This window comes from Alosa alosa, chromosome 1, assembly GCF_017589495.1.
Source record: "Alosa alosa isolate M-15738 ecotype Scorff River chromosome 1, AALO_Geno_1.1, whole genome shotgun sequence".
Lineage (NCBI taxonomy): Eukaryota > Metazoa > Chordata > Actinopteri > Clupeiformes > Clupeidae > Alosa > Alosa alosa.
This window is the reverse complement of record NC_063189.1, coordinates 45,776,758-45,801,553: the sequence shown is the minus strand read 5'-3', so window position 1 is coordinate 45,801,553 and position 24,796 is coordinate 45,776,758. Positions and strand designations below refer to the sequence as shown.

Sequence of the window (24,796 nt, the reverse complement as noted above, 5' to 3'; positions counted from 1 at the left end):
TTCACACGGTGACGTTTTTTTACAACCAATTACCACCGAGAGATGAAGAGGAAGAGTTTGAAATACACCAGTGAAAACCAGCTACGTCACACACCGGCTCAGCCTCAGAGTAGGTTTATCCAGAGTGGGCTAGGAATCAAGGATATTTGTGTTGGTCTCCGTCATAAGAAGTAATCGGCCAAGAGTTTGCGCTCTGCAAAAAAAGAATCAAATCCTTCCAATCATCAGATCTTGATTTCCAAATGTTATGTAAGTCTTTCAGTCAAACTGTGTGTGTTGTCAAGCAAGCGAACACATGTGCACTGGAGCTTTTGAATGCTCAAGCGAGCAAGCTAGGTGTCAAGCTAACATAAACTCTATGCAGCTAGTTTCTAACTGTTAAAACACCAAAGGAAGACTGACAGGACAAGCATAAGAGTTTAATAGTTACTTTATGATTTTTGTCAAAGCGATCTCTGATTATTTCAAGTGGAATACGCAAACGTTCGAAATTTAGGGTTAATTTAGCATAACTTCACTAAAGGTAGTGCTCTGGGCAACCTAATTGGTTTCAAAGTAGCTGTTAAGCTGTTGTGATCCCTACAAGGTCAAAAACGCGAGTTTGCAGATTGCAGTTGAGGTTGCATCCCATAAATTCCAACTGTAACTATTAGGTACTGTTAACACAACCTCTTTGAACATGCAAAAATATGTAAAGGCAACATCCGTGCGCAGAAGAATCTCCCATGCATGAAATTGTTTCACCCAACGAAGCACATTGTTATATGCGTTGTATGTATGTTGTAGCTAAATCTCAGTGAAGTAGAAGATAACATTGCACCCCAGCCCTGTACATTTGAAAAGGTGTCGACCAAAGAGATGATGACTGATTTGCAGGACCATGGTGATGAAAGCAGTTATGAGGTGAGAAAGATATTTCCCAAATGAATCCAGCATTCTTTTCATTTTCCCAAACTAATAAACATCTGAACATACTGTGCCTTCTATAGAAGGTATATATACATTTACATTATTTTATTTGTACATTTAGTACCTTAAGCTCAACACCTGGTTCAATTGACTGTGCCTTCTCTAAGGTCCCTGGAGGGATGAGGCCTTTGTCTACAGATGAAGTCTTTCGTGAGTCATCGCTCTACTCCAGAGCCACCAGGGACGAGCTCCCACTCAGTACTGGGGACATGGACGGGGCCTGGGACACTGACAGTGGGAGCAGAGGACGCAGGGCCCACCACAGCAGACTCTCAGAGGACAAGAAGAGCAGGTTAGACTTGAGGATACCCTCTCTACTGTACACAGAGAATGCATATCTCCTCAATGTATATGATATTTACTTTGAATTGAAAATATATTGAAGTAATATGTTAACTGCATTTACAATTAAGTACTTGTGTGATATGGCCCCTGTTCTTTGTCTACAGTTATGATGAGTTTGTTTCATCGGACAAAGGACTTCTGCTGAAAACTCTCATTGATGCCGAATCTGCTGCCAACTCGGCTGCCATTCAGCTGGTGTCTTTTAAGGACATCTTGGACGATGACTTTGGGGTTTGTTAAATTCTTTGAAAATAAGAGACTGGCTTGTCTTGATTTTTAGAGCTCAAGTTAGTCTTGAACGTGAAAATTATAAAATTGGCTCAGATGTGTTTCCTCTAAAAGTGTGTTTAAAATCTGATTATAGCCAATCCTAAACATGTATTCTCTCTCTCTTTCTCTCCCTCTCTCGCTCTGTTTGAGGTGACTCACAGCTTAGTGTTCCAAATGTCTGCCAAAGATTCAGTGTTCCTCTTTTGCTCTGAAGGACTCGAGGTGCTCCAGTGATTTGCGCTTGTCCAGGCAGAAAGGCCTTTTGTTAGATAAGTTGGAGGTCTTCAAGCGTATCAACAAGTCTGTCCGCCAACAGCTGAAAGAGCTACAGGATCAAGAGGTGGGTGCTGCCATGGTTGTGTGGGCTTGTGTGAGCTGGTGGGCTCAAATTGCAACACAAGATAAACAATATAAACAGTGACAATGACGATATAAACAGTGTTTTGCAGAATGACTGGTGGCATTTGGAGGACTTTCAGTTAGCTCTGATGTAATTATTTGTAATGCTCTGTCCTAGGCATGCCGCATGGAGACAGACAGACAAATTGATGTGTTACTGAAGAGGCTGACACAGACAGAGAGTGAAAATCAGGTGTGATTTTTATTTCCATGCATCCATGTTTTTGCACACATTATGAAGTATGTGCTGCTCTTCATAACTTCTGATGTGTACCGATATGTAAGATTTACATTTCTACTGGAGATTTGATGGATAATAAATAATAAATAATAAATAACTTTGTAGCATTTGAAATCCAATCTGAGTGACCGAGAGAGAAGAGTAGAGGAACTGATGTCTCTACGGAAAAAAGAAATGGTAAGCATACTTATACTTCTTCACTTAATTAGGCATAGCTTGTTAGTTTGATATATTACCCATCATTGTTTGCTTGGTGTAACCTCCACAGTTGTGGTCAAGACATAAGACACCACACTTACCACCCTCTCAAAATGGTCCCCAAACATCATAATGTGATGCCTGCTATTCCTGCATGCTCATTGCCATGTTGGTCATCATAAAGTAGAACAAAAAATGACGTGCCTGTTTTTGATGCAACCCATCAGGAGAATGCAGAGTCCGTGGTCCAGCAGTCCAGATCAGTGGAGTCCACTCGGGCGCACCTCCAGAATCAGCTCCGCAGCAAAGAGGCTGAGAACAACCGCCTGACTGTCCAGCTCAGGGTATGCTGCCAACTGCATTACTTTATTTCCCATTTCGCACAGTGACCAGTGATGCCAGGCTCAAGCTATACCCCAGTGAAATGTACAGTGAAATGTAATACAATACAGTGTAATGTGAAATGTAGTACAATATACAGTGAAATGTAATGTGTCTCTCTGCACCCTCCTAGGGTTTGGAGAGGACAGTCACCGAACAGAAGTTAGAAATTGACGACATGAAGGGTCAGATCAATGCTGTCTTGGAGAAGGCGGCACAGGAGAAGGATGCCCTGAAGAGGGCCACCCGAGCTCAGAAGCAGAGGGCCGAAAGGTTTGAGGCGGCCATGGAGAAAGGCTACGACCAGCTGAGAGACAAGGTTTGACACTTGACTTTGGCAAGGGAAGGGTGCCTGGGCTCTGTCTGTCTCGCTAAAGTGGCTTTGTGCAGAATTCTGTGAGATTTGAGTTGTCTTGAACGCACCAACCGCACCCTTCCATCGACTTGCATTGTATTTGATTCAACTCATCACTGAAGTATAGAGTGATGTTACAAGACTGATGGCCCATCCCTTAATACTGAAGGTGTACATTATGGTTTTCCAGTGAATTTGAGGAATCTGGTGAATGAAGCTATCTGTTCCTCACTTCACTGCTTGAAGTAAGAGCACAGGGTGGAACCAACTTTTATGCTCAAAACAGTCTGAATGACTGGCTAAAGGTTACAATATGCAAATCTCATGAGAATCATGAAATGTTGCCTTGTCAGTTGATAAAGCTCTTTGGAGTTTTTGCCTGTTTTTAATCCTTCACCTCCATGGCAAAACATTTTCATTGTGCACAAGGGGATAAGTCATGAGAGGTTTGCTATTTACAACAGCAGAGTAAAATATAAATATATCGCAACTCTAGAGGGAGCTCTGCAGTTGGCAAAAATACCTAAACCTGCATTGTGAACCTTTAAAGGTTCTCTAAGCACGGTTCACTTCTGTTAACAATTCAAACAAAATAGCGAGCTAGCTCGCCCCTTTCTCCCGTGCAATTGAAAGTGACAAACGTGCATCTCGTGAAGGGCTGGAACAATTAGTTATGTTTCATGGTTTTTACAATGTATTCAGGGGACAGGCAGTTAGTGGATTGTGAGGAGATGTTTGCTGTATGTGACAAAAAATGTTTTAGCTTAGAAACCTTGTAACATCACTAAGAGCACCTTTAACTAACCGCAAAGTCCATTTAGAACACGGAAGACAATTTAGTGGTGTGGCTCTGAGTGCTAGCATGGTTTCAATGATGGTCAAAATCTGAGTATCCTAATGTCTGACTATTCTAATGGTGGTGTGGTATTGAACTGTGGTGTGTCCATTCGGAAGGACGTGAATCTAGCAGAGATGCGCGCTGAGAGAGACATGTGGAAGACTCAGCACGAGCAGATCGCTGAGGAGAAGGTGCATCTGGACACAGAGATCACCATTCTGCGCGAGTGAGAGACCATCCGCTACTTTATTCAACAGGGCTCATTGGGTGCTACTTAAGCGAGCTTCTCCAGCGCAGCGATGGTGCACTGAGGTGACGGAGATGTGTCTCTTTGTCTTGTTTTTGAAGTCAAATCACAAGCCTGACTGACGAGCTGCTGAAGGAGAAGGATGCAGCAAGTGCTGCCAATGCCGTTCTGCTCAAGAAAGTGGAGACCCTGAACACTGAGAACGGCGAGCTTGGCCTGGAGAATGCAACACTCAAGGTGAGATATTTGTTGGAGTGTAGTGGGATCACCTTGTTCGTTGTACGCTACTACTACTTCTTTTTTTGGATTGCTTGTTTTTATAGGTGTTTTATGGTGATTTTTTTTTTATGTTAGTCAATGGTTTGTCTGCTTTTTGTCGTTCATGTGAAGGCCTCAATTTCGGAGTACGAGTATAAGTTGGAGCACTCTTTAACCGTGTACCAGGAACACAGCACACGATCTGAAGAGAAGAAAAGCCAGCTGGAGCAGTACCAAATTCAGGTGCACATCTGGGTCATGACATCTGGTCTTTTACTGCCTGCATGTGTTAAGCATAGCGCCTGCTGTGTGGTTTACTCTTCACTAGGGATGCACCGAATCCAGATTTTTGGGGTTCGGCCGAATACCGAATCCACTGGTTAAGATTCTGCCGAATCCGAAACCGAATATCGAATCCTACTCCATCCTCAGTCCATTAACACAGTAAACACATTTATGAAGTAAATAACATCCACAGCAGTGTATATTTAATTTAATTGTATTTTAACTGTAAAAAAGGCAACATTAGGCCAGGATGACTATTTTGACAATTAGGCCATCTCAAGATCCAACCAATAGCCTATACAAAATATGAGTCTTAATCCCATAAAGTACAAAGTACAAACCAAAGTGCAACCAAGTAGGCTACAAACCAAAATCTTTCAGTTTTCATCAAAGTGCAACAATGCAAATAAAAGGTTTTTTTAAATCAAAATGTTTAGTGACTAATGGTTGGCTATTGAACAATTACTCAAAAAACTGTTTTGGTTGGAACAGCTAAACTGCGATTAACAGTAGCCAAATATAACACAAAATTGTAGGCCTAATCACACACCTATAACCTTAACCTGTAGGCTAACCTCAACCTCTTACATGAAATGAACGTTCCCTTTCAGGAAAACAAGACGCTCAGCATTAAGAGGTGACAGCCGGTTGCGAGTGTGGGAACGAATGTCCCCAGCAGTACTGAAAAGTCTTTCACTGGGCACAGAGGTTGGTAGCGCACAGAGATAGATCTTTGCCATTTGTTTTCCACCACTGGAGAGGATCTTCTCTGAGGGCAATGAGGGGTTCGCCGAAAAACGCACTTATCTCCGCATCGGCACCTGATGTGACTGCTGCGGTAGAGATCGTCCCAGCCGCTCCAGATTCCTGAACAGTGTTGTTTAGTGCGAGGTGTCGGGCCTTGTTCCTCAGGCTGTTCAGTTGCTGTAGGCCTAGCAGATGCGTCTTGATCTGATTCACGCAAACGGGATACAGCCTCCTGCACAAACAACTTTGAATGGCACTGTTCTGTGTCACTCACCCAAAATTTCGCCTTGTATCTGGGATCCAGACTTGTTGCCACAACTAAGTGGCCATTCTGCTCGCTTCCCTCAAACCTATCCTGCAGAGATTTCAGTAAGCGGGTTCTCATCTGCTTGATTCCATGACCGTCTGTTTCGTTGTGGATATAGCGCTTCAACATCATCACAGCTGGCAGGACAGTGGATATACACGCATTTTCTGCGCTTATTTCTCGAGTCAACTCCTCGAATGGTCTGAGCACCTTGAGAACATCCTCCATCAGAGTCCACCTCTGTGCATGAATATGTTGCATCCCATCTGTCTCGGACACGTAGATGTTTATGGCACGTTTTTGTTCTATTAAACGATCATAAGATATGTCGAATTCCATCGAGTTGTCACGTCCTGAATTAAATGGTGATTTGGCAGCCCCAACTCCTGCTGTAGAGCAGAAAGCCTTGATTTAGCACTTGAGGAGTGCCTAAAGTGACCAACAGTTTTCCTGGCCAGTGCGATCATGTCAGAGACACTTTGTTGTGACAAAAGACTGTCGTGGATGCACAATTGGAGCGTGTGTGCAAAACAGCCAGCACTTGGAATCCCTGCCTCGGACATGGCTTTCCGCATGTTTGCAGCATTGTCCCTCAAGACCAGGTGACACTTGTTAACAGGTATCTCCCACGCTCTGATAATTTCTTGTAGTGCATCAGCAATGTTTAATGCGGTGTGCCTTCCATCGAATGCTTCACATCGAAGAATAGCATGTGTGCGTTGAAAATCATCATTAATCCAATGTGAGGTCACACTGATGTAGGACTGTGTGTACTCACAAGTCCATATGTCACATGTAAATGCAAAAGCCTGTGCTTCGGTAACGTGTGCTTGTATGTGGGAAGTGATGGACTCTCAGCAAAAAAGCGTCTGGAGGGGATTTTGTAACGTGGCTCTAGCAGATGGAGTAGCTCATTGAATCCAGTGTCTTATGCTATAGGGCTGCAAGTCAATGGCTATCATTTTCCCAATTGCTGCATGAATGGCTTTGGCTCGTGGGTGATCTGAGGCCCACTGTTTGTTCGGTGTAGGACTGGCAAAGCTGGTGATGGTCGTCTGGTTAACACACGTTTTTGGCTGTGACTGTCCTTCCTTTGCTGTACCTGAAGTTGCTGCATTTTGGCTGCTGTCTGTAGATTCCTTCATGCACAACTCGTATTCTTTCGAATGTTTCATACGCAAATGTTTTAACAGCGGCGATGTTGTGTACTGTTTAGGGTCCTTACCACCACGAGACAAATCGGCATTGCAAATTGAACATGTAGCTCGACTAGAATCACCTTCTTTGGACTGAGTACTGCCAAACAACACTTTTTTCTGCTCACGAGTTCCATTTTCACTTTCTCACTCACACAGCCTGAGCTACTGCATTCGAACGGGCCACCTACGTAAACACCTTCCTATAATCAGCGGCGGCGTCATGACGTCGACCAGCGTAGCGCGCATAGTGTAAGCGTAGGGTTCGGTTCGGTGGGGAAAAATTATAAGGTTCGGCAGAAACCGAACCCCGTCAAAAAATCCAATATTCTGCCGAATCCGAAACCGAATCCTGGATTCGATGCATCCCTACTCTTCACTAAGGAAAAATACATAATTTCTGATATTTCATTGTCATCGTGATTACAATGTCTTGATCTGGTCTCTTTCAGATAGCGGAGTTACAAACAGAGGTCACTGACTTGAGAATAAAGCTGGAAAGCTTCTTAAAGGAGAAAGACAATATCATAGACGGAAGACATGCTGAGGTTGCCAAGGTAACAGTACATTTGAACTGTTGGTTCATTTGAAGATCAAATTAATCAGTATGGTAATGGTCACTGAAATGCATAAAACCATGCATCCCAAATGGCCTCTCATGTAGAGCATTATTTTTTGTGTGTTATATTGAGATCTGAGGAAATGTTATTAACATTTTAATTTCTTCAAGCTTTACTCCCAGTCCTTTTCACATAGTGGGCTCACCCACAGTCACACTGGACACAAGGGAGTTGCTCTTAATCCCATGTACCTTAATCTGTCTAATCATTTGATAGGCATTCCTTGTTAAGGTCAGGATAAAAGGAAGGAGTAACAGAAGAACAAGAACATTCAAGAACATTTAGCTGAAATATTTTCTGAAGAAGTTTTGTGTATTGGATTGGATTTAGTCCTATTTGCTATGTATATATGGACAAAAAGGGGCAGAGAATGTAGACGCACACAGAGCTGCTGCACCATATCCGGTCAGCTCACATTTATCTGACTCTTGTCTGACCTGACCTTACAAACCACAATTATTACCCACTCCCCTCCTTCACCCATGCACAAACACACGCACACACGCACACACACACACACACACACACCACCGTGCCCTGTGTGTGTGTTTGGCCCCAGGCGCGGGAGCAGCTTGAGAGCCGAGTGCTGGAGCTTGAGGCCTGCCCCGAGCTCCTGAGTGCTACTGAGCAGCACCTGCTGGACAGCCAGGACAACCTGCAGCGCTCCGAGAGGAAGTACGCGGAGCGGGCCGAGGCCCTCCGCCAGCACCAGGCTAAGGTGTGCTCTGCGTCTGTGTAGACGCCAATCCACCAAGCGGTGATCCTGTGTGTAGCCATTTTTCATTGTGGTGGTCGTTGGTGTTGTTGTTGTTGCGTAACTTCAGCCACAAGGTGGCAGCAAACTCTGTTTGACGTGCCCTGCGTGTGACTGTGTTCCTCGCAGGCTGTTTCAAGGCGCCAGCTTGCTGTGGCGTCACTGCGTAGGCTCGCTGTGTTTGGCAGTGTTGTGCTGTGGTGTCCTTGTTCCTTCCTCACCATCTGAGAGTTCAGGTTCGGTGTTGTGGTAGATGCCCCTGTTAGCGAAACCGAGTCCACACTTTTCACTTCTCACTTTTTCATTATTTTTTGTGTTGAGCGTGTGTGTTTGTGTGTGCTGAATCCCCATGCTCATCCACTGACCTCATGATTTTCTGCCTGATCATTCTCAAATATTTGTTTTGTAGGCCGAGCGACAGCTGGAGAAACTGAGGTCCTCTGTCGAGATGAAGGATTCAATTAATGAAGCCAACAGTCAGCTGCAGGAGAAAGTGGAATCCCTTCAGAAGTGGGTTTCCAATCAAGAACTACTATTTTTAAACACATTTTAATCACTGGAAATGAATCACCCGTTCCTCTTGTTCCCTCATGAGCATAGTGTTATTGTGTTATTGCCAGGTCAGGAATCGTGATCTGGTGTGAGTCCTTTTAAGCACTAGCTTAAGAACATTTTGTCCTGATATTGACTGATACAGTTCACACACACACACACACACACACACACACACACAAATGGCACAGTAACCAGAGCAGTGGGCTACCATTACACTACAACCATCATGAGTGTGCATGTGTGTGTTGCTGTGTGGTCCAGGCGCATGGAGGAGGCCCATGCTGAGAACAGGGAGCTGGTGCACAGGCTTGGGGCCCAGGAGGAGGCCTTGCACTACAGCAGCCGTCAGCTGGAGCAGCGCTCCGCAGAGTGCCAGGCCCTCAGCCGCCAGCTGGAGACCGCCCTCACCGACGTCCGTCTGCAGGTAGGCACCTCTGACCTGGGAAGCAGATGTGGGACGGTTATCCCTCTGGTCCTTTAAAAGCTCAAGAGGGCCAAGACTGGACGTTTCATAAAATAGTCTCATAACATGGCAAGGGCCATATCTCTGATAGGATGAATGTTAAGACATGGTGACATGCAAAGATTTGAAGCCACCTGTGTGAAGAATGAGGAAAGTTGTGTGTTTTAGTCGCTCTCTGTGCCTCTTCAGGGCCTATGTTTCAGCACGGGATTGTGGGTATTGCGCATAATTTATTCAAGTCCCACAACTCTAGCCATCATAATGCGAGAAATTCTCACGCACATTTTACAGCACTGTCTGATAACGTTAATCTAATAATAAAACGGCGTGAATGCGGGACTATTGACCGGACGGACCAACTTCTGACTTGAATTAAACGTAACCCCATTAAGAGACACACACACACACGCGCACAGAACCGCTTTGCAGGTGCTCTCTCTCTCTCTCTCTCTTTCTCTCTCTCTCTTTCTCTCTCTCAAAAGTGTAGCAATCAGGAACTGTCAGGAATTCCCCCCCATTTTGAAAAAATAATTTTAAGCCCTGGTCCTTGTGTGAAGGTGTCCAAGGTGAAGGAAAAGACATCGACCCGAGAGGTCAATCTGCAGGCCCGGATCCAGGAGCTGGAAGCCGAGAAAAACAGGAAGGAGAACGAGCTGAAGCAGCTCAGGCAGAGCAAGATATCGGTATGTGATTTTTTTTTTTGCAGCCTCCATCGTCTGTTGTTTGTTTGTTTGTTTTTGTTTTCATTATGCCCCTATCTGTTTGGCTTTGTTTGTCTGTGTTATCGCCTTGTTTAGTTAATGGAACTGTTCTTTTTCCTTATTTTAATGTTTTTATGGAAGCCTTGGAAAGGAATGGATTTTTAACACCCAGTTCATCTTTTATGTATCTCCCCTAATACACAGAGTGAGAAGCAGTATGAAGTACGCCTCAAAGACCTGCAGCTGAGCCTGGATCAGTCAGAAAGCCACAAGCAAAGCATTCAAAACTATGTGGATTTCCTCAAAAACTCCTACTCCACTATGTTTGACGAGGGTCTCCCATCAAGCTTGGGATCATCTTATTTCTTAAAGTAATGCTTGCAGGTCTACTTTCTGTTTGTTCTACATGTTTGTGTTTGTGAGTCTGTGTTCCTGTCACTGTGTAAGCATATCAGAGATAATCATTGTTGTGCTATATTACAAGAGAAAATTCTGTGGAATTCACCCTCCAAATGTAATCTGTGACCAGTTCCATGGGTTGTATTTATACATTTTATATATTTATTTGTATAGACAGATCTATATTATTTCATGGTTTAAATTATTAAAATATTTCCTAAGTCACATTTTGTGGAAACTGGCAGTTATTTATTACATGTGAGCAACTTGTATGTCTCCCTAATCCTTTTTTGTTACACAACTTACAAAATCTGTGTCATGTTTAATCTTTGACCTAACCATACCACACCTCAGCTCTGTGAAAAGCACACGTCATGTTTAGCCACCAATGCCACTGCTGACGTTGTTAAGGCAAAGATAAATGGATTTTTTGGACAGTAGCCTTTTTTGTAATTGACAGAAGGTATTGATTTCTAGTTAAGCCCCATAGGGCTTTTTATTTTTATTGTACTTGCAGTACCCTCCAGAATTATTGGCACCTCTGCTAAAGTTGACTAAAAACCAGTATAAAAAACAATTTGTTGGTAATTTATTGTAATCTCACAATGAAAACAATTTGGAAAAATCCAACCTTGAAGGGAAGCAAATTTATTTTAAGAAAAAGGGAAATCTCATAAAGAAATAAATATTTTTAACTAAAACACATTGCTTACAATTATTGGCACCTCAGAATCACAGAAGCATTTTCCTATCTAATTTCAATTTATTTAAGTTAATCAGTGTCTGTGAACTTTCAGAAGTAGTTCATGATTCATTTTCATTATGGTATTAAAATAAAGTCACACGGAAAGACAAGAGAATACACTAAATTTAAATAAAAAGAAAGTGTGTTGACATTTGTAAGTCAGAGAATGTCTATGACAACTAGGTACTTTGTTGAAAATGCCTATATTTACAGTTAAAACCATTATTGAAAGGTTCTAATCAACTGGAAATGTGACAAACATGCTTGGACATGGACCCATGGTTATCTTGCCCCCACGTACAGTATGGAGGATGGTAAGAGAGGCAAACAATTCCATGAGAACCACTGTTGGAGAGTGACAGACAAAGGTATCTTGGGGTCTAGCTACTTGGGGTCACCAAGTCCCCAAAAAAATCTTCAAAAGTGACCTCACTGCTAATAGATTATTTAGAGGGCATGCCAGGCAAAAGCCTGTCCAGTCATTTAATTACCAATGTAAATGGCAGGAGTTACTGAATGGTACAGTGACTTTGTATGGAAGTGAGGTCTATTGTCAGATGAAATGAAAATTGCGCTCTTTGGCTAGAAACACTTGTATTTGGCGTACATAGAGGAATGGCTATACTGAAAAGAACCCCATGCCTAATGAGAATTATGGTGGAGGGGCTGTGCTATTGTGGGGCTGTTTTTATTCCCAAAGGCCTTGAGAACCTAATTAAGGTGCATGGTATCATGAACACCAAGAAAAACCTGAACATTTTCAAAGGATATCTGTCAATCTCTGCCAAGACACTAAAAGTTGGTCATGATTGGATCATTCATCAGGTCAATGAACCAAAACAAATGTCCAGATCAAAACAAATATTGTTCGCTGAACACAAAATCATGCTTCGGGACATTGCCATCTCAGTCCCCTTATCTAGATAGATAGATACTTTATTGATCCCCAAGGGGAAATTCAAGGATTAAAGGTTTTTAATCTAAACTCCATATAGGAAAACAGTGGGGTGAGTCAAAGAGGAGAATGTATTAGTGTGGACCTAGAAATCTGGACGATCTGGAGAGATTTTGTAAAGACGAACGGTCTTAAATCCCTTGCTTTGTATTCTCCAACTTAATGGGGTGTCATAGGAGAATATTACAACCTGTTTTATTGGCAAAGGGGGGCTTAAGAAGGTATTACAAGCAGGGGTGCCAATAATTGTGAGCGACGTGTTTTTGTTAAAAATGTTTATTTCTTCCTTTTTCTCAAAATAAATTTGCTTGATCCCTTCAAGGTTGGATTTTTTTCTAATTTGTTTCATTGTGAGATTACAAGAAATCACCAACAGATTATTTTTTATACCGGTTTTAAGTCAACTTAAGCAGAGGTGCCAATAGTCAAGTCAAGTCAAGTCGGCTTTTATTGTCAATTTCTTTACATGCACTGGTCATACAAAGAATTGAAATTTCATTTCTTACTTTCCCATGCAGACATAGACATGCTTTAAATACAGACATAGACATACTATAGACATAGCCATAGACAATAAACATTAAATTAAAGTGCAAGACTGAAATATAGAACATGTATGTATCAAAATAGAAATATAGGACATTTATAAAAAAAAAAAAGGTAGTAGTTGTGTTGTATATTTATATAGTCTTAACAGTTACATGAAGTTTAAACTTGTGCTTGTGTGACCTGTATATTTACATTGATATGCAGTATGCAGTAATTTCAAGTATATCAGGCTTGATGTGAAGCAGCAACACGTTAGGGCCGCGCAGTCACAGTGCAGTTCCACAGGGGGGGGGGGGTTGGGGTTAGGGTAGACAGGATCCTAGTTTCCTAGGTTCCTGGCTGGCTGGTGGGTGGGGGGGGCTGTCAGTGATGGGAGAGTGGGTAGAGTGTTCAGCATCCTGATTGCTTGGTGGATGAAGCTACTTGCCAGTCTGGTGGTGCGGGAGCGGAGGCTCCTGTACCGCTTTCCAGAGGGCAGGAGGCTGAACAGTTCGTGTGCAGGGTGGGTTGTATCCTTGACAATCATTAGTGCTTTGCTTTGTGAGGCGGGTGGTGTAAATGTCCTGCAGGGAGGGGAGTGGTGCTCCAATGATCCTCTTAGCTGTGTTAACAGTGCACTGGAGGGTCTTCCTGTTCTGATCTGTGCAGCTTCCGCCCCACACTGTGATGCTGCTGGAGACGATGCTCTCGATGGTCCCTCTGTAGAATGTAGTCATGACAGGAGGCGTGGCACTTGCCTTCTTCAATTTGCGCAAGAAGTAGAGGCGCTGCTGGGCTTTCTTCGCCAGTGATGCTGTGTTGGTGGTCCAGGAGAGGTCGTCGCTGATGTGCACCCCCAGAAATTTTGTGCTGCTCACTCTCTCCACAGCATCTCCGTCGATGGACAGTGGTGGCAGTTGTTTGTGGCCTCTCTGAAAGTTGACAACAATCTCCTTGGTCTTGCTGACATTTAGCAGGAGGTTGTTGTCTTTGCACCATTTAGCCAGCAGGTCTACTTCTTCTCTGTAGTGAGCCTCATCGCCCTTAGTGATGAGGCCCACCAGTGTTGTGTCGTCCAATAATTCTGGAGGGTATGTAGTTTATGAATGTTATTGTGTAATATACTAGTGACATGATTACATTGATTACAGTTTTCAATCAATTGCCAAAGTTTCACACAAAGTATCTGACCACATGTGGGCATTTGTAAAGTGATTGAACTCAATCTGTTTAACCATGAAGTCACTTTTTAATTCTGTTAAAGGTTCACAAAATAAACCATAGGACTAGTATTAAGTCATAACACTCACTGACATTGTGCTGCAGACTATGCCATCAGATTGACTGTAAAAGGCTGAGTTTTTATTTTTTTTTATAAATTTAGAATGAGTTCCAGTAAGACAGCCTCCTCCCACCACTCTTGGACAGCAAGCTGCATCTGGCTGACGTTGCTGAAACAAAGAGCCTTTGTGCATGTTCAGACGAGATGGCCGCGTTGTGATGCTACATACGTCAAACCCCCGTTTTCCCTGCCGGCCGCTTGTTGCTTGTGTAAACCGTTTCCGTTCATAGACAGTTTGGCACACGTGCCCCTATGTGCCGAGGGAGAATTCTTTCCATTTATGTCGTTTATGCTCGTGCCTTGCGCTGGACTGTGAAAGACGGGAGAAATGATTTACCCAATTACTCCATGACATCATCCAGGGAGTCATGAGAGAGCTCATTCGATTCCTTTGCCTTCCCAGTGGAGTGGAGACTGTAGCACACTGTAGCCTACAGGATGTGCTACTGAACCTATACCTGTTTTATCTGTTATCCACCTTCCACTTTCCCAGACAACTCACATATATAAAGTGGTAATCTAACAATGAACTTTAAACATGAGATGTGAAGCACTTATTTATGTGAAACACTTGTTTTAGCGTCTGAGAAGTTCATGGACGTATCCATTTTGTTTGTTATTGTCTCATGAATTTCCAATGGTTGTGTTTGCTTTAGTGTGTAGTCAATTGTTTTTTACCCTTCAAATCGTTGTTTTAGTTTGCATAGAAACTCCAAATTCATGGGCAAATGTAATCCTCAGGATAAAATCATTGTACCCCTCATTGGAGTCCAATATAATTAGATGCTGGACAGGGACTCTGGAATCTGCACTTGTCACAGTAAACAGCTGGGTGACCTAAATGCCAGTGAATAGAGGCCTAAAAATAACAACACGACAGGTTTGTATCTCAGTATGACAACACTTCTAAACAGGGCTTACTCTTTGGCACTACACTATTTGCACTTGTTCTGTGGGATAGCCCCACCCCTACATTTGTGTTCTTGAGTGTCTTATTTTATTGGATGGATAACATTGTGGATGCTATTGTCAGGGGCGTGCAGATACCTTTGAAGGGGCAGGGGCTCAAATTTAAAAAAAGGGCACATGGAACAAATTTTTTTTTGTCTACACAGAGATCATAGGCTATAAGGCTACATCTTTTTGATTAAATTCAAAGCTAATTTTAATAGCCTAGAAATCTACGCACCCTAGCGGCAGCAAATATGTTATTGCCTAGTCTGGCTTGTCAGGCTATAATTTTAATGTTTATCACAGTGAACTACGACCATTAGCAAGCTGGTGTCTTGCAGATTCACGTGCTGTGCGTGTGGCCACTGGGTGAAATGACGTGTGTAGAACGACGTGTGGAGTTGGGTTAGTTAAACAACTACAGTAGCCTATGTCGTCGGCTTATGACGATTTAGAAAAGGTTTGCCTACTCTGTTTTATGAACTAGGTCTACTAACCTAAGCTACTATAACATAGTAACCTAAACAGAATATGTTATGAACGTTCAGCCTTAGATTTTCGAAGCTGCCAGGTTATTGAAATGGATGGACCATGACATGGTTAAAACGGGTTTGATAGCCTACTTCATTAAACATGAAACAACTTTAAACATTTTATTCTCTATCTCTAAGCTGAATACTATTGCATGTTCAGATAGGCTAACTGCCAAGTGACCTTACCGTGCTCCCAAACGTCTCCTGCAGCACTGTGCCTGCGTGCACCTTCTGAGAGTTCACTGAATGTATGACGTCACGGATTGGTGGCGCAAGGCATGTCAATTAACATAGAAAATTGTTATTTTTGTACATGTGTAATTTCACAAACTATTAATGAGACATTTTAGCGAATATTCACGTTGGCACTAGCGGAAGTATTACAAATTTTAAAAAGTAAAAAACGGGTCTTGTCAAAAGGGCACTTAGACATCAAAGGGGCAAAAGGGCAGGTGCTAGAGCCCCTGTAGCACCCCTTCTCTGCACGTGCCTGGCTATTGTAGTGTGGAGCGTGCACTATGCCCTCAGTGACAGCTAACCTGCCTTCTTCATTTCAGAAAAGGTACTTGAGTTTGTGTGGACAGAGATCAGGTTTACTTCCCAGCCATTAAATGCTCTCAGGCATCTTGCATGAGGTGACATCCATAGAGAGTAGTAAAAACACAGCATTCTGCTGCAAGCAATGGATATTGCGTAATAGCATCACTAACAGGATAAACTGGGCCTACTATCAAATGTAATTGACTGTCTAAGGGTCTGTGTATGTATGTATGTGGATACATGGATAATCTTTTACAGATTATAATAGTGACACTGGCAGCTGTTAACTTTAACTGGTTTGACAGCACAGTCAAGGTTTCACATGTTTTCAGATGTGGTCTCGTCGTTGCTGATTCATGCTCAAATCATCCCCTACATCATTTAGAGAATTATAGCTTCTGGTGACAGTGGTCATGATAAGGAAGATATGTCAGCTATGAAAGTATAGAGTATAAGTATACGAGTATGTTCACCTTAAGGTCACCAATATTCACCATCCTATGTAGGTTTGAATATTGGTCAGTGCTTTTACCCCAGCCCCACCTCACTCTCATTGTGTCCACCCAAAATGTTAGCTTGCGTATCACCCCCCAGATGTTATTCTGCATTGCTGTTCTGCTGTTATTCTAAGATTGATTAAAACAAACCAACCCATCTCCAGCTGTAATGATTACCACTGCAGTGCTAGACACAATTTTACAAGCATTCCTGAACATGGACTTCATCGAATGAGGAACAGCGCAGAGAAGCAGTATTCGTTCTGCTTTTTTCCGGGGTAGTTATGCTGATGCTCAAAAAAAGAAGAATCTGCAAGGCATTGAAATGTTGCAAGAGTTTTACCAAAAATGCCTGGGTATGTTGGAATGTCTTTAACACAGACCCTTTACACTGCATGTTTTCCCTTCCTCACCTACTGTAACCATATCATAACAATGCTCTTAATTAGTTTAATGTTCGGTTCAAACCTCCAACATGCTCAGTTCAAAGCACATAGCAATGGGTGCAGCCACAGATCAGTGGTTTAACAAGAAAAAAACACTTTCTACAATGGTGCTGTAGAACTACTACAGCGGGTTAATAAAATAAGATTAGGCCTAGTGGTAATATAAGAGTTAGTTAATACATTATTTAATTGTGTTAATAAGTTATATGAAATCAAGTCTAATGTAGGTCTATTTCCTCATGATTGTCCAGCATCAAAGTGAAACAAATGATTGATAATGGACTCGATATAAACAATATAAAACATAATACATTACTTATTTGTACATTTCATGTAATCTGAAAGCTATCATGGCAAGACAACCAACCCTGGAGCCTGTCATGTTATCGGTCTGTTTTTCTCCACTTCATGTGCTATAACACTTGAAGCACATCCTCTGATTGTCACAATGCTATCTTCAGTATACTCTCTGCACTTTCCCCTTTTTCTACCAGTGCAGAATCACTTTAGCTTCACACTTATACTTAAAAAAAGACATGTACCGCATATAGGCAATATTTTCTATAAATACATTTTTATTCACACCACATAGTCAACATTGTGTAAATAAAATACAAGTATAATACAAAAATATGACCTCATCATTAATAAATAGATATAAAAACAAACAACAAAATACACTCATAAACACAGACAGCTGCTTGGTCTTAATTTATAACATTATTTTTTTTATAAACCAATGGAAGCAGCACTGACTGTCAAACCAACAGAACCTGAACAAACAGAATGAAACCTACAGTCACAACAATGTGTGTTGTCTGTATACAAAACATAACATGTCTGTATACACAATCAATTCACAATCACAATAAAAAAAAAAATAATACTAATAAATTATAATAGATAATATGCTTCAACATGAAGCTAATACTGATGCTCCAATATTATGAAGTAATACAGAAAACATTCCACACTTCTCTGCATGTTATCAAGATTTCCTCCCAGTTGCTCATGTAATCTTGTCTAACAGGAGGTTCAATGTATAATGTACCCAATACAAGCCTCATATACAGATCTCTTCGTCACTCATCATCAGTAAACCTGTGGATGTCATTCTCCAGCCTGTGCATTGGGAGGGGGCCCTCAAATCTGATGGGACAGTCTGAGCTGCACTTGCAAGTCTGGATGATCATCACGTCCTTGGTGAAGGTCTCCCCGCTGTCACATTGGAACTGCACTGGCAGAGTTCTGGTCTGCTCTGGGCGGCAGCACCGTCCGTCCAGACACGAGCCGCAGTATTTTGGCCAGTATTTCTTCACGCTGCTGCAGCCTGCATACGTCAGCTTCACTGGCTGCTTTGGCTTTTCGATGCGACTGCACTTCTTCCCTTTCTGGAAAATCAAAACAGATGTATTACTGTATCTCAAATCAGTATGTGTTTCCAACACAATACACCATACAACCGCATGCTAGGTTATATTTAAGTTATACACCATATGCTTACCTTTAAACTAGACTGTGAGAATGAAGAGCAGAGTCGCACTTGGCAAATCCGTGACTCCCTCACTAGCTTGCACTGTGGATTGCTGTTGGTAACCCTGGTAGAGACCCCGATGCCACAGGTCTTGGAGCATGGAGACCAGCTGGTCGAATGAGTGACACACTTCAGACCAGAAGACAACAAGCGGGTCACAGGCTGGTCTCTGTAAGCTAAGAGGGCAGAGAAAGACATTCAATGAATGTTATAATGCCTATGGCAATATAACTGACATTCACACAGACACTGCTAGTCCTCATTGGCATAGGTTGGCTACTAGGACAATAATTCACTTTGAAAACATTTTTGATCAAAAGGGCTGATTCAGAGATGGGAAATTTAACTATAAGTGAAAGATTCTACCTGGTAACCTAAACCTTACAGTTAGTAAAGGTGAGTATACTTGAACATAAGTGTGAGGCTGAAGTACTGACCTGCTTGAGGATTTCCTTTGGAGAATTTGGAGAACATCTTATTCTTCTGTGTGAAGTTGTCTTCAGGTTGACCAGGTTTGATTTGGCCTTTCTTCACGTTCTGCTTGTCTGTGTTGGCACAGACCCACTTGTCACAGCACTGGCCAGGCACCTTGACCAATGTGGGGTTGAGACACCCAAGGGCCGGTACAGATAGCTCCTGAAGACACAGTGGAACGCACCCCACGGCACCATCTATGCAAGTACACTGATGCTTACAGCTTGGCTGAAAGGTTTCTCCATTCTGGTAAATGTTGTTGTTGAATTCACAAGGTCTTCCTTCAAGCTTGGCTGTTAGAGAGGAAAATCAGTTACAATGGAGTTGAGAGATCCTTCACCAACAGACACAACGCACTTCCCCCTCCAAAAAAACATAGTTTGAATATGTGAATTTATTCGTACCTCGACATATGCCTTTAGTTGCATCCCGGCTAGCCCCGAAATTGCACTGAAGTCCTTTGATGTGGTCGCACGGCTCTGTGTTGCTGCAGTCCTCGTTCAGCTGTCTAGCGCAGACCTTACAACAACCGCATCCGTCCGTCACCAAACTGACTCCCAGTTCGCACCGTGGAGTTTCCAGGGGACATACGCACACTGAAGGGCATGTGGAGGAAGCCTGTGGCAGGCGAAAAGTTCATTTTTCATTTAAATGTTGAAGACATAGACATCAGCAGTATGTCAATTAGGCTAGTTTCTTTAGTTAGGTTAAGGAAAGTCATATTTACCATTGCAAGGCATCCATACATGATAATGGTAATAGAAAGCACCAGCATGTCTTCTGTTCTTTCCCTCTGCAATCTCAATTGTAAACTCACATGCGCTCAGTGCCTCTACTGTCGGTTGTACTGCCGAAGTCGTGTCTCCCTCTCTTTTATAATGCTATGTGGGCTTACGTACGATCTGGCTCGGTTGTGAGGTGTTCCTGAAACTATGCCTGGAATGTTTCAAATGCACTTCTCCATCCAGGAAAGACGCCCCCTTCGCTTCGCGGAGGTCCATGGTTCGAATTACGGTGTATTGGGGGGGGTCCGACCCCCCTAGATGAGACTTGGACCCTCCCAAAAGGGATGAAAAAAAATAGTTTGGGGGGTACTGAAAAAATGTAATAAACTTTAATGTTATCCAATATTGCATGTAATTAAATGCAGTATTACCATCACATACCAACAATGCAGGATATAATCTAATGAAATACGATTTTCAAACCCTCACCCCCATTGGGCTGTACCATTTATTCAGACTGTGTTCTTTGCTATGATATAATACTGACGAATTAAAACAAATGCACAGTGTAGCCTGATATACGAATGGGTTAACAAGCGGTGGCCAACTGGCCATTCGTCTAATATTTCACTGCCTTTGTAACATAGTGATAGCCAACCTTTAGAAAAACATTGAGTAGCAAGATCGCTATGGTTTAACCGGAGGTCTCCCTTCCACTAAGCGGCCACGACCATCGCTGCTGCTTAGCTTAAAAATCAGGCCTACAATCACACGCCATATGAGGAGTATAATAGATATACTGACACGGGGAGAGGTTTAATGAGGCGATTTATCATTGTGCATCAATGTCTTAACAAGAGGGAATCTGCACTAATATTCAGGGAATTTTGCATGTAGATTAGTGGTTCTCAACCTTTTTTAAGCAAATGCCCATACACCCATAATTGCAACGTTACCTGCAGTTAGTTTGAAACGCTACGTGAACATATAATAATCAATTTGACCTGAAATGTCTTTCCTCGTTTCCATTATTAGAGATCAGTCTTTCTTAAAAGCGTATTGCTGCACAAACGTTTTGTGATACAACACCAGGCGCACAATGAATTGCCTAGGCTACATTATATGAATTGCCTAGGCTAAACAACGTGAAGATATTTGTTTTCCAACCGTGAACAGGTCATTTTTTTTATTTGCTTGATGTTTGGTAGGCTTAGGCTATCCAAGAAAAACGAATCAGATTAACCAAAGGCAGGACGTTGTTTTAGGCTAGGTGAACTTGGCTATTAAACGGGAGACTTTCTGTGGCCCATCTGTAAACAATTCTGGGTGTTAAATTTAAGTAGTATGTTTGCCATTTCCGTGCTATTGGTCTGTATGCATTTCCATGTTTGCACTGTCCTGCTATACCAAAAGATAGTTTTTTGACTGTGGCGCGCAACTTTACGCACGGGGCGCACCTTGAAACAGTGTTTACCCAAGTCCATCCCTTCCCATAACGCATAAGGTATATTGTGCTTGCTAGTATGACTAGTTTCTTTTAACTTGTCGGCCAGCCAGCCACGGTCATATGACCTATAGTTTGAAGGAAAATTGACTGTGAACCACAAGTGTGAAATCATTAGGCCTATTATTATTATTGGGAAGCTTTTTTATTTTAAAGGCCTTTATCCCAGATCCCACAGCTCTCAATATTCTGATAAAACTGTTCTGAGGTCGGTCTTAACATCTCCCTCTTATTGAGGGATTTCTTGTTTACATTTGTAATGTAAATGTCTTTATGCAAAAATGTGGCAAAAGGAGGGAAGAATGATGTGTTCCTGGAATAGGATATGTTTAACTTCCTATGGGATCTTAAGTCCAGCTGGGATAATGGACTGGGCTTGGAACAAGACTAGACAAACAGAGGTCCCAGGGTGGGGAGGAATGTGCTGGAGGAAAATCCATTGTGGAACATTCCATGCAGGATCTACAGAGAATGAACCGTGAAAAAAATACCTTCCTTGCGACACATCAAGAAACGCAAAACATAAATTACCTTGCCTTCCATCCATCAATCCAGATGAAGACTTGGTGATTTTTACAGGAAATGTGCTTGAGCATACTCAATCATGTTTTTTTCCCCACAGTGGATGGCACAAGTTAGGTTCAGAGGGGAATTGACTTTGCTATAGAAATTAGAACCTCACTGGTTTCTTGGAGCTGACTTGACCATGCATATTTGTGCAGTTGGTCTTGGGGAAAATATTGTTGAATGCCTATATTCTGAAAATATATGATTTCAAGAACATTGACTTTGTAGACTATGCAAAATAGTGTTTATCATTAATCATTTCTGATGTCTTACATTTACTTAGTAAATTCAGAACTATACTATAATATATAGGATACATGTCTATCTTCAAGAAGCTCTTGAAGACTTAACTCCTCCGCAGGTACCTCCTCTCCTAACACAACTACAGTAACCCTCTCCTTCCCTCTCTTCCCTCCTTCTTCCCTACCACTTTCTCCTTCTTTGACTACTACTAACATCTGCACTCTCATTCTCTGGTAATATTGTTTGATGCAGTATTAATTCCCACCTATCTCCTCTGCACCATTACATAGCTTGAATGTTGTTCTCCCCATTTGTGTAAGTTGCTTTTGATGAATGAATAAATGATAAATGTAAATCTTGGCTGTTGGAGAAAATATTGTTGCACTAGAATAAAATGTTGTTTTGATTCATCTCAGTACATATCATATTGGATACAGTTGTCTGTGTTGGCTTGACAACTAGTCAAACAAACATTACATTGATGTAATTGTTCCATGGACTAATTAACAGGATGCTATCCGAGATCCTTGTCACAGCTGTCAAGTTTGGATTGGATTACCAAAACCCTGCACCAGGGTTCCCTTATCCCTTTGGGTGAACATGAAAGCTTCTGAAACCATGTTATCTAATTACAGGGTGTACATTCTGAATATGTCATAAATTAAACTTAACACACATCAATAATGGTGGATCGTATGGCATTTACATTAGCATGGCATGGCCACACAATTGGGGATTAAGCTGTACAGAGTAATTGCATAACATGTATTTTCATAGTTACATCCTTGAATTAAATAGTGAAAGACAGAAAAACATCCAACCATTCCTGTCTTGTTCACAACATTATTCACGAAAACCTTTATATTCACTCATGTTGATTATTTTTATATATTATTTTTTTATATATTAACAATCTTAAACAAATTATTTCATGCATGACAACATTTGTCATACTGTAGTTCTGGATTACTTTGACTCACACTGTGTTTGCATCTACTAAGACCAATGCTTCAGTGGAAAAAAACCCAGCTGTGTTTATACAGTGCATAAGGGCAGACGAGATCTGTTTCTGTCTGAAATGCTGATGAATCATTCACATTTCTGATAGGTCAGACACAAAAATGCCTGTGGTGTATCAGAGGAGTTCAAAGAGATGATTGCTAATGCAGTTCTTCTGACATCACTCTACTCAACCACTTTCCCATATTTAAATCCCACAGTCCTCCGAGCACTCAGAAAAGGAACATTGTGTTCGTCTGTGATCGCTCTCCTGCTGACTCGGCAGTATCCACTGGGCTGCCTGCAAAGTCACAAGAAAAATGCCAAAACCTCCTGTCTCTGAGCACTCCGAGGCTTCTTGGGAACAGTGATTTTTATATGCATAGCCATGAACATTTACTTTGTAGTATAGGGAGTAAAATAGGTCTAATGCTCATTTAAACTGTGACTGATTTTATGCTGATGCTACTTTTCCTTACTTGCCAAACTGAATTCAAAATCTCCATCCATTCACAGAAGCATTCACAGTGGTATTTCATACTGTATATGTGCTGGTGTTAAAACAAATCAATATGTGTCTAGTCAAGAAAGGAAAACTCTCCGAGCCCTAATTTAAATGGTGGGCAAAGTGCAAAGTCTATCTGTTGTTGTGCATGTCTCCATGAGCTATTTGTTATTATGTGGTAAAGGATCATTGAGCTGATTTGTCAATGTTTGCTGTTAAGGTCTTACCCATGGTGTTAAATTAGCAAATTGATTTTGCCTAGTAGTTTTAGTTAGACCTTGCTCTTTGCCCATCATTCAAATTTGTGTGATCTTCAGTGATCAAGGTCCAGGGATGGCTCATTCAGACTCAACTTTTATACTATTTCTTCTTTTAAATGCAATTAAATTTAGTCGCTGCACATGACAAAGTAAAGGTTCTTTGAGTTTCACATAAAATAGCCTGTTTATGAGCTCCCATTTAGAGCAGCTCTGTGACCTAAATGGGAACTTCCTCTAGGCTATTTCTCTAAAGAGGAAGTCAACTATTTCTCTTGTGTTGTTGTCTAAAGTAAATTAGAACTCTGAGCCAGAGTTTAATCTTAGCCTGATAGCAGGCACCTTGCCATTTCAGTCGACAAAATGAATTCAAGTCTGGGTAGGCTAAAAATCATAAGATGACCGGGAGTGACGTAATTAGACAAATTTTCATAGCCCTATAGCTCCACCCCGAGGCCACTTGTGTTGTAGGCATCTGTCAAAGACAGATCCATCCCCTACGATTATTTATGAAAATAATATTAGTGGGATTCGCTCAATCACTGTTCATGGTGTCTTGAAATAATATTTACCCTGGATCATTCTTTACTGGCATAATGCTTCAATCAGACCTAACAAAACACCCCTGTTTGGTCTCTAAGGAGGCCTTTCTAATGTTAGCCTAGATTTAGACCTAAGTCTAGGATATTATCGTTCAAAGTTTTCTTTTGGTAGATATTGTCAATTGTTAATGTACCAATAGCCTACTAGTAGTAGGCCTAATACAAAACCACACAGTTTGATCCACCCGGATAGATTTCTGCTCAAACTTACGTGAAACTGAATGAGGAAGTAGTCCAATTCACACAGTTCCCCCTCTCTCCTTCCGATGTTTAGAGTTGGCAAAGCAAGGTGCATGTAGGCTACTGGCATGCAACATTCTT

General features: G+C 41.9%; 2 protein-coding genes across 5 annotated transcripts; one reads left to right on the top strand and one right to left on the bottom strand.

The window, feature by feature from the left end:
• Positions 1 to 62: 62 nt before the first annotated feature.
• Positions 63 to 10,753, top strand: LOC125307670 (outer dense fiber protein 2-like). Of its 4 annotated transcripts, none has more exons than XM_048263752.1 (18): positions 63 to 249; positions 877 to 903; positions 1,077 to 1,261; positions 1,419 to 1,545; positions 1,799 to 1,924; positions 2,102 to 2,176; positions 2,330 to 2,401; positions 2,650 to 2,766; positions 2,937 to 3,122; positions 4,113 to 4,222; positions 4,345 to 4,480; positions 4,634 to 4,744; positions 7,489 to 7,593; positions 8,216 to 8,374; positions 8,820 to 8,920; positions 9,227 to 9,389; positions 9,986 to 10,111; positions 10,334 to 10,753. In XM_048263752.1, the coding sequence occupies exons 3-18, from the start codon at positions 1,089 to 1,091 to the stop codon at positions 10,502 to 10,504; spliced, it is 2,058 nt and encodes a 685-aa protein (XP_048119709.1). In that variant the 5' UTR covers positions 63 to 249; positions 877 to 903; positions 1,077 to 1,088; the 3' UTR covers positions 10,505 to 10,753. The 4 variants fall into 4 exon arrangements, with proteins under 4 accessions (XP_048119709.1, XP_048119700.1, XP_048119692.1 ...); XM_048263743.1 differs by having other exon boundaries at positions 826 to 903; XM_048263735.1 differs by having other exon boundaries at positions 787 to 903.
• Positions 10,754 to 17,636: 6,883 nt separating this feature from the next.
• Positions 17,637 to 24,770, bottom strand: LOC125301430 (CCN family member 1-like). The gene is made up of 6 exons (XM_048253811.1): positions 24,687 to 24,770; positions 19,801 to 23,412; positions 19,478 to 19,691; positions 19,037 to 19,366; positions 18,570 to 18,775; positions 17,637 to 18,456 (listed from the first exon to the last, which is right to left on the bottom strand). Exons 2-6 carry the CDS (start codon positions 19,846 to 19,848, stop codon positions 18,148 to 18,150), a joined length of 1,107 nt encoding a protein of 368 aa, XP_048109768.1. The 5' UTR covers positions 19,849 to 23,412; positions 24,687 to 24,770; the 3' UTR covers positions 17,637 to 18,147.
• Positions 24,771 to 24,796: the final 26 nt, after the last annotated feature.